Source organism: Thunnus thynnus, chromosome 12 (genome assembly GCF_963924715.1).
Source record: "Thunnus thynnus chromosome 12, fThuThy2.1, whole genome shotgun sequence".
Lineage (NCBI taxonomy): Eukaryota > Metazoa > Chordata > Actinopteri > Scombriformes > Scombridae > Thunnus > Thunnus thynnus.
The window spans coordinates 24869137-24884612 of record NC_089528.1 but is presented as its reverse complement, the minus strand read 5'-3'; the positions used below and the strand labels follow the sequence as shown (position 1 = coordinate 24884612).

At 39.6% G+C, this 15476-nt stretch overlaps 1 protein-coding gene across 1 annotated transcript; it reads right to left on the bottom strand.

The window, feature by feature from the left end:
* Positions 1-65: 65 nt before the first annotated feature.
* On the bottom strand, positions 66-15169 carry ncstn (nicastrin). Its single transcript, XM_067606522.1, has 17 exons — positions 15010-15169; positions 12937-13038; positions 12207-12330; positions 11639-11760; positions 10904-11049; positions 9812-9956; positions 9594-9706; positions 8450-8602; positions 8228-8332; positions 7567-7644; positions 5331-5500; positions 5121-5223; positions 4460-4558; positions 3968-4055; positions 3534-3697; positions 2888-3103; positions 66-301 (listed from the first exon to the last, which is right to left on the bottom strand). Exons 1-17 carry the CDS (start codon positions 15065-15067, stop codon positions 179-181), a joined length of 2109 nt encoding a protein of 702 aa, XP_067462623.1. The 5' UTR covers positions 15068-15169; the 3' UTR covers positions 66-178.
* Positions 15170-15476: the final 307 nt, after the last annotated feature.

Below are 15476 nucleotides of genomic sequence, written 5' to 3'. Positions count from 1 at the left end.
AAAACAAAAAAAAAACACCCCTCTGCTTCTTTGAATAACCTGTCTGTGTACCTACTGTTGATGTGTTTTTAAAAAAAAACAAAAAAAAAACCGGTCCATGTCTGCTTGGGATAGAAGTAGTAGTAGTAATAGAAGTAGTAGTGGTCGTGGGTCTGCGTCTCCTCTGAGGGTGTGTGGATCAGTACGTGGCGTTGGTCGGCTCCCTCCCTGAGCTGAAGAGTATGTCGGCCTTTGAGCTCATGAAGTACGTCAGCAGTAGGGACGTTAGCAGCACGCCAACACCCACGCCCAGCGTCAACATCTGAGGGAGGGAGAGGAGGTTTAGCGATAGAAAAATCTACATGGAAAACTTTAAAAACGGCTCACCAGCTCCCCTCAGCTTTACGGAGTTTTATATTGAGTTTCAGCTCGTTGTTTAACTGTCCGGCTGCAACTTTACTGTTTTGGTTCACTCTCAGTAGTCTCATAGAGTTGTTTTTGGCCGCAGCAGGCAGCTGTTTCCAGAGAAAAAGCTCTAGAAAGCCACTGTGCACTACCTGCTCAGCACCAAACAGCAAACAGACAGAGTTAGCAACTAGCTGGTGAACATAGTGGAGCATTTAGCAGCTCAACAGCCAGATATTTCCCTCAGTAGTTGGTAGAGAGTAAAAACAGAGCTAACAGAGAGTGAATATTGGACTTATATTCACCAGCTTGACAGAAACACGACTCCGAATGAAAAATAATGTTGATCCGCATCAGCTGGATGTGGAAATAAGCAACTGTTTGCTTACAAGTTCAACATATCAGCTTAAAAGGTGACGATATATCAGTGTTGTGTTCACAACTTGTTTCTGCTGCCCCCAAGTGGCCAAAATATCAGTTACTGCAGGTTTAAAGGAACCCAAACATACCAGAAGTTATCACATTGACCTTTTAACCTCCAGGTTTCAATTAATTTAACTTTTTCCTCCATCAAATTCTTATTGATATATTATTCTTTTTTTAATGTTTTAATTGCAAAAAATGCAAAACAACAATACATTAAAGCAGCATTAATTGATTTGGCAGCTGTAAACACATCATTGACATTATCACCTTATAATGTTAATATGGCAAAAATATTAGCAAACAGTTGCCTATTTACACATCCAGCAGACACGACGTAGCATTAGCTTTGATTTGGAGTCATGTCTTTGTCCACCTGATGAATTTAAGTGCACTATTCCCTCTCCATCAACTCCTGAGGGAAATATCTGGCTTTTCAGCTGCAGTGAAACCAAAACAATGAGCTGAAAGACACTTAAACTACTTAGTGGAGCTGAAGGGGAACCGGTGAATATTATCTGTGGGTTCATCCCTACAAACACTGTAGTCATTTGATACTATGCCGATATAAAAAATATTAGATTAGCGCAGCTTTAAAGCCATTAAAAGGAGAATTTCTGACTCTTGCACCCCCGGTGGTCGTCTCAGAGATTACACTGTGGCAGACTGCAAAACACTTCACTTCACTGAGATAAATGGCTGACAGAAACTGCACTAATTTCTTCCTGGATCATCTAATTTTTTCTACATTAAAAAGCTTTAACCGTCAGAATAATTTGAAAGATAACTACATAAAAATTATACAGTAAGTGGCTGTAAATGGTGACTTGACAGAGATAACACAGATTATTTCTCTATAATGTGGTAATGAACTTGTAGAAGCTTGCTGGAGAGAGGTGATCAATCACTGTTAACATTCAGAAAAGATTGATTTTTATTGTTAGAGTCCATCCATTGCTGCAGTTTTGGAAACTTTAACTGCTGGTTTAGTCCAGTCTGACTGTTAAAAGCACCACATCTACAAACAATATTGTTGAAAAAAGTTACATCAGAGGAGAAACAACAAAAGAAGACGGATGCTGTTGAAAGGAAGATGCGAGTTTAGTTATTTCTTGCATATAAAGTTGCTGTCAGGCAGCCAAAGATTTCCCATAAACCCTGATATTCCCCAACAAAGAAAAGGCGTCTCTCAACTGCACTGACATGTGATAAAACATCATCTTTGACCAAAAACAAGGGGACAAGATATTAACTGTGGAGAATCTGCTTTTTCAAGCAAGTTTCAAGCCTCTGCAAAGCGATTATCATTCCCTGCAAACACGAACAAAAACAAGCAGCCGCCAGGAAGTCAGGAAATAAAAGCTTGTGATATTCTTCGCTATGAGTAATATAAAGTGTATGTAATTTGAAGTTCAGGGGTAAAATATGTATTTTAATGTGAATAACAGATCAAATTTAAATCCCACTTCGCTTTCTTAATAATCTAATAATTAACAGTCTGATTGCACACTGATGGGCTTCCATCAAATCTTATTTAACGCACAAATGGTAAAAAAAAAAAAAAGACATTTTGTGCTAATTGCTCTTCATCAGATTTAATTAGACTCGGTTAATTTAATTAATTGAAGTACAGAAGTGAGTGTGTGAGAACGCTGCTTTCCTAATATTTACACAGTTTTAACTATTTGGTGCTCTGTTGAGTAATTACCCAAGAAAAGGATAATTTGTGGCAGCATCCTACTTGTTAAGGAATCTGTATTTGCTTGATGCACTTAGAAACATATTTGGTGTAAAGCAAATAAGAATTTAACCAAGAGGGAGTCTGGCTTACAAAAGACTTAGAGCCTAAATACTAAAAATGATTTGAAACATCTATATTTTGATGACCTACCTTCAGTAAACATAAGCCTCGTCATGATTTATGTTGTTTTAATGAGCCACACATTAATTTTAATTTTATAGTTTATCACTTTAAATTCCAGACTTGCTACATTATGTGAACCATCAATTAAATCACTAAAGGAAATAACAATCTGCGTCTGTATTGTCTTTAACACTGAGGAGTGAAGGGTGGATCTACCTCCAGTTCGTGGCTGGCCACCAGGAAAATGCGTCCTTTGATGGTCTTCCACCTGGACTCTGTCCACGTTGAGTAGTCTTTGGAGGTGAACTCTCGCAGCGGGTCGAAGGCCGGGGACAGCGCTTTGGAGAGGCGAACGGTGGAGCGTACGCAGAAACCCTCCCTCTTCGTACTGTTGGGAGGAGCCGCACCTTGGACCCACATGTAGTAGTACAACTGACGGAGGAGGAAGAAGAAAGTTTGTGTTATTATCGTCTTTTTTTATTTGAGGAAACGTGTATCCGAAGGCGAGCTAATGTTGCAATTCCTACTTGTCACCAACAGGAGGCAACAAAAGTCACCTTTATTCTTCATTTATCTAGTAAATTTCTATTTTTATATTACAAAATGACATTTTTAAATAAACTTTGTCCTCATTTATATCTCATGTAGTCCACCTACATTTTCATTTAACACTGGTTTTGAGTTTTGTTGACAACTTGTTGACTAACTTCCTCAAGTTGTTAATAAAAAAACATGAAATAAATGAGATTTGAGATGCATTCTTGACATTTTGTAGTATAACGTTTATTCCTTGTGCTATTATTTGTCTCAAATTAAATAAACTAAACCTAAATAAATAAAAGAAGACAGCTGTATGTCTTACATGTTTGCTCTCCTTGTCGTTCTCATCTTCTCTCTGGCTCTGGCAGTTTTCCTGGGTGATGTTGATGGTGCTGCCGGTGAAGTTAGCCAGCAGGTGTTGGACCAGGAGGGTCGGTTCGCTGGACTGCTGGGCCACGCCAACGTAGAAGTTTGTAGGGTTGTCCTCTGGAAGACGGAAAACAGAACGGTAAAAGATTACACTTAATAGAGTCTCCATCTCAGCTTTCTTAAAACCCCAATATTAAAAAAGGTCGCTAATTGCCCACATGGCTCTCTTGGGAAGAGTAAATTTACTTAAGTGCAGTGATGACATTTATTATTTCACCCCCAGATCTCTCCTTATTTGATAATTAACCTTGTATTGATGGCAGTTATTTCCCGACTCTGTCATATGGGTGTAGTAAAAAAAAAAGATTAGCTTATATCTAAACTCACTCAGATGGCTCATGAGGTCTGAAGGAATCATTTGCTGGAACCAGGCGTTATTTGAACGAACAAGGAAACCGTACAGCATTTGGGTCACCTGAGGGAGAGAAAACAGTCAGACACCGATGATCACTTCTTCAAGATGAGAGATGAAAAGAAAAAAAAAAAGTCATTGATAAGAAATCTTCACAGGAGAGAACAAGAAAAGGTAAACAGAGTGTGTCAAACCTCGTTTTTATCAACTCAAGGACAGTGTCATCCTCCAAAAAAAGCTAGAAAATGAAAGCAGCAACCCAATATTTTCCAGACTTCTAAACTGACTTTAAATAAAATAATTATGGGCATTTTAAGACTTTTCTCACTACTAACATGGAGTAGAAGACAGAGTAACAAGTAGTACAAACTGACATATACAGTAGGAACAGTGAACTTGTAGAGTTAAGTAGCTGTGTAGCTTGAAACATGTCTTATTACTCGTGAAATGAAATCCGACAGTCTTACTATTTTAGGGTCTGCGTTGATGTTGATCAGCTGCCCGTCCGCTCCTCCTGCCTGCTTGTACAGAGCTCGAGCGACCATGGTAGCCACCTCAGTCAGAGCCTGAAAGATGCAGAGAAATGCAGGAAATCTTAGTAAGAGAAGAGAGTTGAACGCCCGATAAGAACTAACTGTCAGCAATCAATGAGAAGGATGTTAGATAATGACACGAATACCTGCTCCTAAACATAAGTACAACTATTTTAAGTACGTTTTATGGTTATAAAGGGAATAATAACACTCTTGTTCAGTTTTATTTGATTTGTCAAAACAAAAAATTCACATTTTTAAAAAAAGAACAGATCAGTGGCTCATTTGACAGCGAACATGCCCTTATGTTTATGACATCTCTGAATGTGAAGATTTAAGATGCAAACAAGCTGATAAATACGTTCTTTTAGTTTCTCAAACTAAGGGAATACAGAATTAATATAAAATCTACATGGTATTTGTGCTGCAAATTGCAAATTTCTGCTGGGTTTTTGTATTTGTTTTCCAGATTTTCACATGTTTTTTAAAAAAATTCAAAATAAACAGATATTTACAGATTTAAAAAAAAAAGTCTCCAACCACACAACATATTTCTCACATTTTGAACATTGTTAACTGGTGATAACAGCAGTACCTTCGCTGTGTCCGTGACAAACTCCAGCTGCTCCTCTGGCGTCAGGTTTGGTGGGTAAGATATTTTCAGGTATTCTGCGTTATCGTACATACTCTCATAGAACCTGCAGAACAGAAAGATAAATTAACAAACATGACAGTTCTTTGAGGCAACAGAGCCAATCATTATAATTAAACGTGATTAAATGTGTGTTTTAAAGAGATCCTTCACCTGTTGTTGAAAGACGACTGGTGATCCTCGATAACGATGCCAGGGATCGGCCGAGCTCGCAGGAAACGCTGGAAGGACGAGGGCGGGAGCGGCTGAGAGACATTGGGCTCCTGTAGTGTGAAGTTTAAACCTGTGGCGGCCGAGTGCAGGTTGTTAATGAGCTTCCTCACCTGAAACAAAAGAATGAATGATTGTCTGTTATTGTGACACTGTTATAATGTCAGATGTCTATTTTAAAGGTGCACTATGTAAGATTTGGCCAGAATTTTAGTTTAAAACATGAACTAAAATTATGAACAGAATGTGAAGAAATTACAGTTTTGACGTTGTGTCATGTGAGACATATATGTATTGTGTTGTAGAGATATCTACTGAAGTTAGCATGCTAACCAGCTAGCCCCGTTCTGTCCTTTCTCATAATACTGTAGCTGTAGCGCCCAGTCTGCCCTCAGTCCAACACGAGAGGAAGTAGCGCTGCCCCGAGTAACCACGGCAGACATTTTGAGCCAGGCTGAAGTTTCGCTTTAGGACTGTTGATGTCACTTAAGTTTTAATATTTCTTCAGGTGAGCAAGTAACCATTTAGATTCCCAATGTGTGGAATATTTATCCAAATAACGCCTGTTTAGAAATTTGCGCCGACGTTGTTTGGAGACGTCGTTTGGAGACGTCGTTGCTGCAGCTGCTGGCAGGGTGAGACAGCTTCGTCTTCGTAGCATTTTGATATCTTGACAACGAACAGCACAGATTCACTGTAAACAGTAAGCTTTACGCTATACTCAGTGAGTGATAATTCTATGTGTAGTGGTGGTGGTGGGGGTGGGGGTAATGGGGGGACGGTGCTTTCTGTTGACATGCTGCCCCCTATTTGTTTGGTGCAGGGGGCCAAATCTTACATAGTGCATCTTTAAACATGGTTAAAGTTCCAAAATTTGAGGTGAACATATGTAATAATAAATTAACTTTCTCTCAACACTTTGCAATTTTACCTCCTCATGATGATGATGTCAGATTGTTCGCTCATGCCCACTAACGACCGTTTGTTCTCTACCTTTTGTTGCTAAAGTTCCACAAGTTGTTAACGTTGTCCACTCGAATATTTCAGATCTAATTTGGGCTTGAACATGTACGGATGTATATGAAAAGTTTATATTTTGAGTAAAGAACAAGAAGTGAAATCCTACTACTATTGTTTTGTTTATGTAGCCTCCAGGCCAGTATGAGATAAATTAGTGTGAGTGTAAATCATGCAAAGATATTCCAGTAGAGCCCCAGAATAAAAATACAGACCTGGAAATGTGCATGATCCCCTTTAAGGGTATTACGTATTTGGTTCCACATCTGTCCCTGTTTCAATCTTAGTGTTTGTTCAATGTGATACAGATTTTTTAGGCTGTTCCTAAGTCCTGCTAAAGACTAAAGGAGACCAGGCTTTTGTGGTCAGGTTACCTCAAAAAAGCCTTTTACTAATGTCATTTAGCTCCAATATGTTTTATCTGCTCTATTGATTATTTCACCCTTTTTTACTATAATTAAATTATTTTACTGTTGGGTATTATGTCAAATCTCTGCACATTTAGGAGCATGATTTTATTACATTTTACTGCACTGAATTGTTTTATCTTGGTTCTCCCATGTAAAGCACTTAGTAACTCTGTTTGAAAAAGTGCTTTGTAAATAAATCTTATTATATTATTACTCTGCCACGTATACATGCAAAAGGGTTTCTAATCAGCTTTTTACAAGTGCGTATGTGCATGATAAGGGAGCGATAATTACACTGAGCGATGCTTCCTCGTATTTAAAGTAATTCCATCCAAAGTTCAACTAAAACTGAAACTAACAGAAAGTAGCCTGTAGAAGTCTAAATACGTCAGTTTCTACAGCTGAACATTTGACTGTTTGTTGAATTCACACTGTGAGAAGCTCTGTTCTGTCTGCTCTGACACAGACACACAGACACAACAAAGAAAAGAAAGCAGCCTTTAATACAGTTCATATCTGTCGGCTGCGCTTCCAGAATAAGGTCACGGGCTGCTGCAAAATCCGGTTACTCATCTGCTGCATGTATTTGCAGATTTACAGTAACCGGGTTATTACAGTGCATGTAAACATGTTGCCCTGTTACCTGAGTAACCTGGTTTCTCTGAGTAACCTGGATACTGAAGCGCATGTAAATGCACTGAATGTGTTGGTGGAGGAATGCTGAAAGAAAGGAGAGGAAACCAAATACAAACCTCGTCATTGACGCTGCCGTTCCTCCTCGACACAGGATCAGAGTGGAGCCACAGTTTGGAGTCAGTACGGAGCCCCACCTAGAGTCAACAAATACAACTGTGACACTGAACATTTAACATGCAGCTTTTTAACATTACAATAACAAACCCAAGTACAAAATCTTTACTGATTCTGGTCACAGTGGTGATGCAAAAGATACACGGTACAGATACAATTATTTTGGCATCAACATGTTTCTACCATAACTTTGAAAATTGAGTCATTCTTTTTAAGTAATCATGGTTTAATGGGTCAATAATGTCTGTACTTTTTGGTAACGACTGAAATGCGTATTGAATATTGCTTGAATAGTGCTTCTGATTTATCATTTCATCAATCATAATTTTGCCAGTTTTAAACTAAATCATTATGGTGTTGGTTCAGAATCTCAGGTTTGGTATTGGCCCTCATATTGAAATAAATCAAGCAATACCCAGCTCTGCATTTGAGTAAGAAGAAGAATAAGAATAAGAAGAAGAATAAGAAGAAGAAGAAGAAGAAGAAGAAGAAGAAGAAGAAGAAGAAGAAGAAGAAGAAGACCCTACTTTTAGTATTCCCTTAAAATCTGGCTGTCTCTGCAGGTTGATACTTACAGTTACAGGAAAAGTGTACAATACACACCTGTCCAATCTCCAGTACTGAGTGGACATTATCCAGATCCACAGCAAAATTTTTGTTCTCCATATCATAAACCATCCTCGAGCTGCCAATGTAGTCAAAGGTTTCCTGGGGACAAAAATGTATTAAAAAAAAACCAAAACATGAGTATGTCTGAATAAGACATTCAGATTTGGCAGGTTTGTCAAGCACAGTGGTGAACACATTAGTGTGTAAAGAACTGACCCCTTGGAAGAAGGTGTAGAGGATGGTGCGGTTAGGCTGGGCCTCCTGGGTGGCGTTACGCAGAGCGTGAGCGGCCGCCAGGAGGGTGACAAACCCTGAGACGCCACTGTCTGCTCCGGGAGCGATGTCAAAGAAGAAAGACCTGCTGTCCAACTGCAGAGGAGAGAAGAAGAGAGGAGGATCCATCAAGCAGAGACCATATGTAGGTAAGTAGTTCAGCTAAACTTGCAATGACCTATTTTTTTTTAAATCATCCCATAAATCAAAATGAAGCCACAAACTACACGGAAATCTAATTTATGTCAAGGAGAATATGAAGAGACGAGCAAGTTTGTGTATTTTATTTACTTCACAGATCAACTACGTGTTTCTAACACATGATAAGAAAGAAATAATGAGCTGCTGCCTCACTGGCTTTGCTTTACTAGGACATCTAAAGGGAAAAGAGCCATCATTAATGTAATTAAGGTTATTACTAATGTCTATAAAAGAAGGGAAGACAAAGAACAGCATGTTACTAGGAATAGGTAGTTGTATAATGTGTTCTGTTACTCTATAGGAGAATTCTATTGTTAGAGAAGATGCTTGGTTGCATTGTGGGAAATGTAGGAGCCAACACTTTAAGAGCTTGACCCCTATTGGGGGACTAAAAGTCAGGATATCTCTGCTTCTGCTGCTTTGATTTTGACCACTCGTTTAAAAAAAATAAACTATCTTACATTTTGTTTGAGGTGACCTATCATCTGACTTTAATGTCAATTTACCAGCCAATCAGGAACAAGCACTGCTAAGGTTTAAATATTCAAATCTGTCTTGATTTAACCACAGCTGCCTTGTAATCACTTTCAAACCACCGTATGTGTTTTATTCTCATAGCTCTCTTTACAGAAGAAGCAAAGCTCACAAAAACTGTCAGTAACATTGACGTAACCGTGACTGTAACATCGCACGACATAAATTACACAGCAGGACTTCACTTTGACTCTGCTGCGAAGCTTTCAAAGCGAGTGAGATCACTGGCCGTAGAAATGTCAACGGCTTTCATGAACTCGCACGTGCGTCTGAATGCTAATAAGTAACACATGTTGTGCTGTAGTGAAACTCCGCTTTTTATCCCTTTTACTTTAGAAGAAAACAGACTCACCCTGGCCGCCGCTATGACCACACTCTCCCACATCTTGTGGCCCTTGGCTGTGTTGTTGATGGGCTTGGTAGAGGCCCAGACGTTGTAGTCACCCAGTGGGTCACACACCATCTCTACAAGGAGACACAGAACAAGCCCAAATATGGACGTATGTTAGAATCGGTTGTGTGTGTGTGTGTGTGTGTGTTGTGTGACATTTATTCGTGTTGTGTAAATACCCGGGCTGATGCTGAAGTTGATGTCGTTCCTCCTCATGCAGGTGGCTGTGTCGGTGACGGCGGACATGTGGGAGTAGAGCTGCATGGCGCACAGCGGGTACTGAGGAGCGCTGCCGTTCATGGGGCGGTTATGATCCAAGTAACACTGCGGAAGGAGAAAAGCATTCGTAAATGTAACGTATATCTCTTTATATGTGTGGGTTTATGTTTACAGACGGAGAAAACACATTAACGTTAGTGTTTCGGTGAATCTCAAATCCTTTTCAATCCTTAAAGCAAGTTAGAGCGTATACGGTTGACTCTGGTGGCAGGTTTGGGCACTAAAACACTCTAATTACCAGGTCGGAGACTGAATTTATCACGTTGAGTCGCTGTTGTGGGGATTAAACTAGTTAATGTCAGTTTATAGAACAGTCTACTTTGGCAGGGAGCAACCACATAAACTCATACGAATAAACCCAAATGCAACCTCGAGTCTGAGTGAATGAGAAATGTAGAAAGTCAGAAAACACACCGACACAGCAATGAAAGGCAACTTGAAAAGCCGCTGTTCCACCATTATCAGCAAAGCTCAAACAAAAAATCAAAAAGCTGAGATAAAACAAAACTGAAAGTCACAGGTCACGTTGAGCTCAGCCGCTCAGCGATGTCAGCTTTAATCTGTGAAACATGAAACCCGCCGAGGAACAGAACCATATGCACGCCAGCGTCGTTGCATCAGAAGAGGATAGTTTAAACCTCTTGTAATATGATCTGTCACATAAAACAGTTGAAAAGCGCTTAATGATTTGTGGGTTTTGACAAATCGTCTCAATATAAATGTGCCACAACATGTCGGCTTCAGAGAGAAAATGATTTTGAGTGCTGCTACAGCTTTCTTGGCTCCGGTCCTAATCTCAACCGTCACTGGGACTCAAGTGGATCAGTTTTTTTTTTTTTTGTCTCTGCACAGTTCTGGAAATGTAGCCTTTTCTCAAACACCGGAGGCGACTGAAAAAAACTATTTGACCGCCATTTTGTGCAGTGACAATACAGCTGAACAATGCAAATGAGATTCACAGACCGAACGTCAGCTCCTGCCGTCGTGTTTACCTGCCGTATGACCTGAGTGTCGTTGTCGTCTTTCAAGGAGAAGATGGGGAAGTCGAACTCCTCGTAGGACAGACCGTTTCCCTGTGGGTTCCACACCGTCACGTTACAGTGAGCCAAGGCTGGGTCGTAGTTCTCTGTATACACGCCTGAGGGAAATATAGAGAGAAAACATCAGCAGCAGCACTAATGAGGGCTCTCGTGAAGCGTGTGCACTGCCTGAACACATTTCTTCAGAGTTTTGTAAATACACGTAAGCGACAAACAGTCATTAACATCAAGGGTCCAGATTTCCTAAAAAGTCAGAACAGTAGAGGCTTGAAAAATCTGTCTTTAAAAAGTATGAACCCCCCCTTGGACATTTTCCTGCTTTAAACAAACACATTTTTTAACAAAATGAATAAATAAATGAAATCCATCTTTAAAGGCAATGTAGAGCTTTTTGATTGTGCGCCTCAAGCTATTCTTGCCTCTTGCACAGCTAATAAAAATCATATTTGGAGGCACTACGGTCACGCATTGGCTTTATCTCCGTGGCAACCAAAGAGGAAGAAACATAAAGCTATCAGACTTCAAATATAAACTGAGGTGTGATGTCGTTATTTGGTGACACTGTAATGTTGCAGAAAATGCTCACAAATAGCTCTGTGCCTTCTGAGAATCATGCGCCTGAGATTCGTCTCTAACTTGTTGCTGGAGCAGTGAGGGACAAGTCTAAGCGTGCAAACCACCACCCACCTGTGTTCTCGTTAGGACAGGTGGTGTGTGGAGAGAAGTTCTCAGCCGGGTTTGTGTTTGGCGCCACGACAGCAACGCCAGCCACCCTGCTGGAGCCGTTCTTCAACTTCATCATGATGGATCTGACAGGCAGCAGACAGTCGGCACGGGACAGAGGAGATGATACGGGTACAAATGCAGGTCAGACGTGGGTTAGCTTCTTTTGAAACTGTGGTTTGAGTTTCAAGTCGCATTTTCAAAATTTAGCGACTAATTAAAAGTGGATTTATCTGCAGGATGCTGACGTCATAACCACACGCTCATCTACTGATCTAAACAGACTGAAACTTTTCTTCAATGACTGTAATAAATGCCGAAACACTAGATTACTTTTTGTTTGATAACTTGTCAAAAATAACAACAAATGTTCATCAAGGTGTTATCAGAAGTCAAATGTTTTTAACCTTGTGATTAGGGTCGCCTGTGGTGTGATGAACATCCAAAACAAAGTCAAAAAAATGAAAGTATATGAGCAGCAGAGGAGCTTTAGATACTCCCTCTGCAGGGTGTGATGTGTTATAAACTGTACCTGGTGAAGAGAGAGGATTCCAGGATAACTGTATAAGGAGGATTGGGACCAGTGCGGAGGACCCAGTCCAGGTTTTCCTCTGACTCGAGCACATGGAGCACACCCACGTCACCTGACAAAGAGGCTGAAATCCAAAAGAGGAAATGAAATATCAGGAAACGTGACATCTGGTACGACAGCTGTAACAGATAAAAAAAATATCAAGCGAGAGCCTGGATGTCTGCGTGTGTGTGTGTCCACCGGGCCTGAACTCTTCTCAGAAACATAGAGGAAAGGGTTCAGAGATTAAACGATTTGGTGCAGCAAAGACAAAACTGCTGCTGTTGGGGGTTTTTTATAGTTTGACAGCTGAGTACAAGTGTTTGAGCATCCTTTGATACTCAGATATTTATCAGAGAGAATACCACTTTTATCTCAAACTTGTGTTCTTTCATCTCCTTTTGAAATTCACTTCCTTACTCTCACAGCCGCAGAATTTATTAGTGTAGTATCCAAACGAGAACTGTTTCCACAGTAAAACTGCCTGGAGCAACTCCTAATAAAATTCTTTTAAAGAACTGTTTTTAGTAGATTGTGTAGTGAGCATTTTACTACAAAAACCAAGTGAAAGAAAGACGCTCAGAGGGCTTGAGGACACACACTGTAACAAGCATTTTTACTTGTCATCGAGATGCATCACAGACACCTGTGACAAGCAGGAGGCATCGCTTTAACCTGTTGCTTTACTCACACTGGCAGCCTATTTGATGAGATGCATTGAGCAGTCGGACACATGGGACGGTGTAATTGAGATGCACGTAAATCTTCTTATCCACTGAATTACAGCCAACACCTGCAAGAGGAAACAACATCTGTAACAACTGCAAAAAGAAGAGCAATATGACATAAGGGCATAGTTATAATCGAGACAGTATTACAGAGTGAAACTGGAAATTATGACACGAATTGGAAGGACTTTAGTCAAGTTTAGTCAAATTAATTTTTGAATACTTCGCTAGAACAAGCAGGAGCAGATTTGATTGTTAAAATCTCCCAGTATTCCCATGTTGCTGTGTTTTAGTGTCGTTTTATGTCCTTCACAAATTTTGCTTTGGAAAAGTATCCTTCAACCAGAGCACCAGGGTGCTATAGTTCATGGAAACACTGTCTTTTAATCAGTGACCCTGGATTCAAGCCCAGGTGCACTCATTCTGCAAAGCTGAAGTGTCCTTGAGCAAGATGCTGGATCCCTATTGATTCCATATTTGATGTCGTGGGCAAGTGAAATAAAAATGTCCCAATAAATAAAGCTTTTACAAAGCAGGACAACTTCTTAAATCCATCATAAGTTTATCTTTGTGATAGTTTGAAAAGACCAGTTTACCAGGTGTGAATGAAGCTCCTTTTGAGATACTTGTGTCGAAAACGCGACGGCTCGTAATTTCAGGTGATTATACACTAGTGAAAATATACATATACATATTTTATTCCATTTCTGCCAAGTCTGATCTGCTAGATGTCACTAAATTCAACACACTATAAGTCAGGATTTAGTACCTGAACTCTTATCAGACACTGGTCCAACTTTCATTCATCCAGGTTTAACAATTTTTTTAAAAAAGTGTTGCGGATTGGATTCCTCCCTTTTTTCTGATCATTTTCCACCAGAGCACTCAGAGTAACAGCAGTAATAAACACCACTTTAAATCAGACAAAGTGTTATTTTAGTGGCTCACTTGTATGCCGCATTTACCAGATGTTTTTCAGCAATGGAGGAAGTCCCTCTGACCGATATATTATTATATATGACATCATTAGATTATTAATAGTGAAGCATCAGTGTTAAAGCAGCCTGTTACTGTTGTAGCTGCTGGAGGTGGAGCTAGTTTCAACTACTTTATATACAGTTAGCTAGTTTAGTCCAGTGGTTCCCAAACTAGGGTTTTGGCCCCTCCCAAGAGTCACCAGATAAATCTGAGGGGTCGTGAGATGATTAATGGGAGAGAAAAGAAGAAAAAACAAAGTTCTGATATACAAATCTGTTTTCAGCTTTTGGACTTTTTCTCTAATCTTTGATTTTTGGTGAAATATTGGATCATTTGAACATTTATTGAAATGAAACCATGAGAGAAGTTAACAACTCATAGACATCTGAAACTACACACTGCTTTTTATAAGAAAATTCAAAAAGGTTGGAAAACACTGGTTTCATCTTTAACAATGTGTTGTATTTTAAAAGCTTGTTATATTATTCACTGTGTCAAATCTTCATCTGAAAAGTAACTAAAGCTGTCAAATAAACGTAGTGGAGTAGAAAGTACAATATCTCCCTCTGAAATGTGGTGAAGTAAAAGTGAAAACTACCTCAAAACTGTACAGTACTTGAATAAATGTTCTTAGTTTCTTTCCACCACTGGTGTTTTGGTGTGAAAGTCAAATTAACGTTAAACTACGGATTAATGAATGTACATTAATCTGGTTTGACGTTGTAACGTTTGATCTGAGCTCCGGGCGGCCGCAGCGGAGAAATCACGAGCAGTCACGCTGAAGCTGAGTCGCTCTTATCAGAAGTAACCGAAAGGACCTCAGAAAAAGCAGTATATGTTCACTTGTTGCCTTTCAGTTGTTGGAAACTGGTCAAGAATTATAACAACAACGAAGATTATTGTAAAACTTGTGTTTTAAAAAAAAACCGGCACTGTAGATTAAAGCCCAACAGTGACTAGCTTAGCATCCAGCGAGCCCCGAACACAAAGAAGTCCGTCAAGCCAACCGCCGGACGCGGAAACACACTCACATTCATCACCGTTAGAGTACAACTTACCGACGAAAAGACAACAAAATAGCAAATTAATAGTCCATTTGATCGACAGCAAATCCATCTTCCTGGTTTGAAAAAGCAGAAAAACACAACAGGAAGTGTTGACATGGAAATCGTCCGGGTTTAGGAGACTTCCGCTGTTTGGTTCCGCTGCTCTGACAAGGACTTCCTCAAAATGGCAGCTCGGGATTTTTAAGCTTCAGTTAAAGTACAACGTTTGGAAAACTATTATTTTTCTATCATTATCATTTACGTTATCACATCATTATTACACATGATTTATGTTTCTTGTCTACGGAAGAGGATTAGGGTCATATTTGAGAAATTTGAGTTCTGAGTTTAAACTTAATTAAATGTTTCACGTAGCCCTAATCCTCTCCTGTACTTATCTAATGTGCCTTGTACGTTGAAATGTTTATTGTTGTTGTGGTTTCTATGCCTTTATGCTTGTTAATGAATCCTTTTTAATA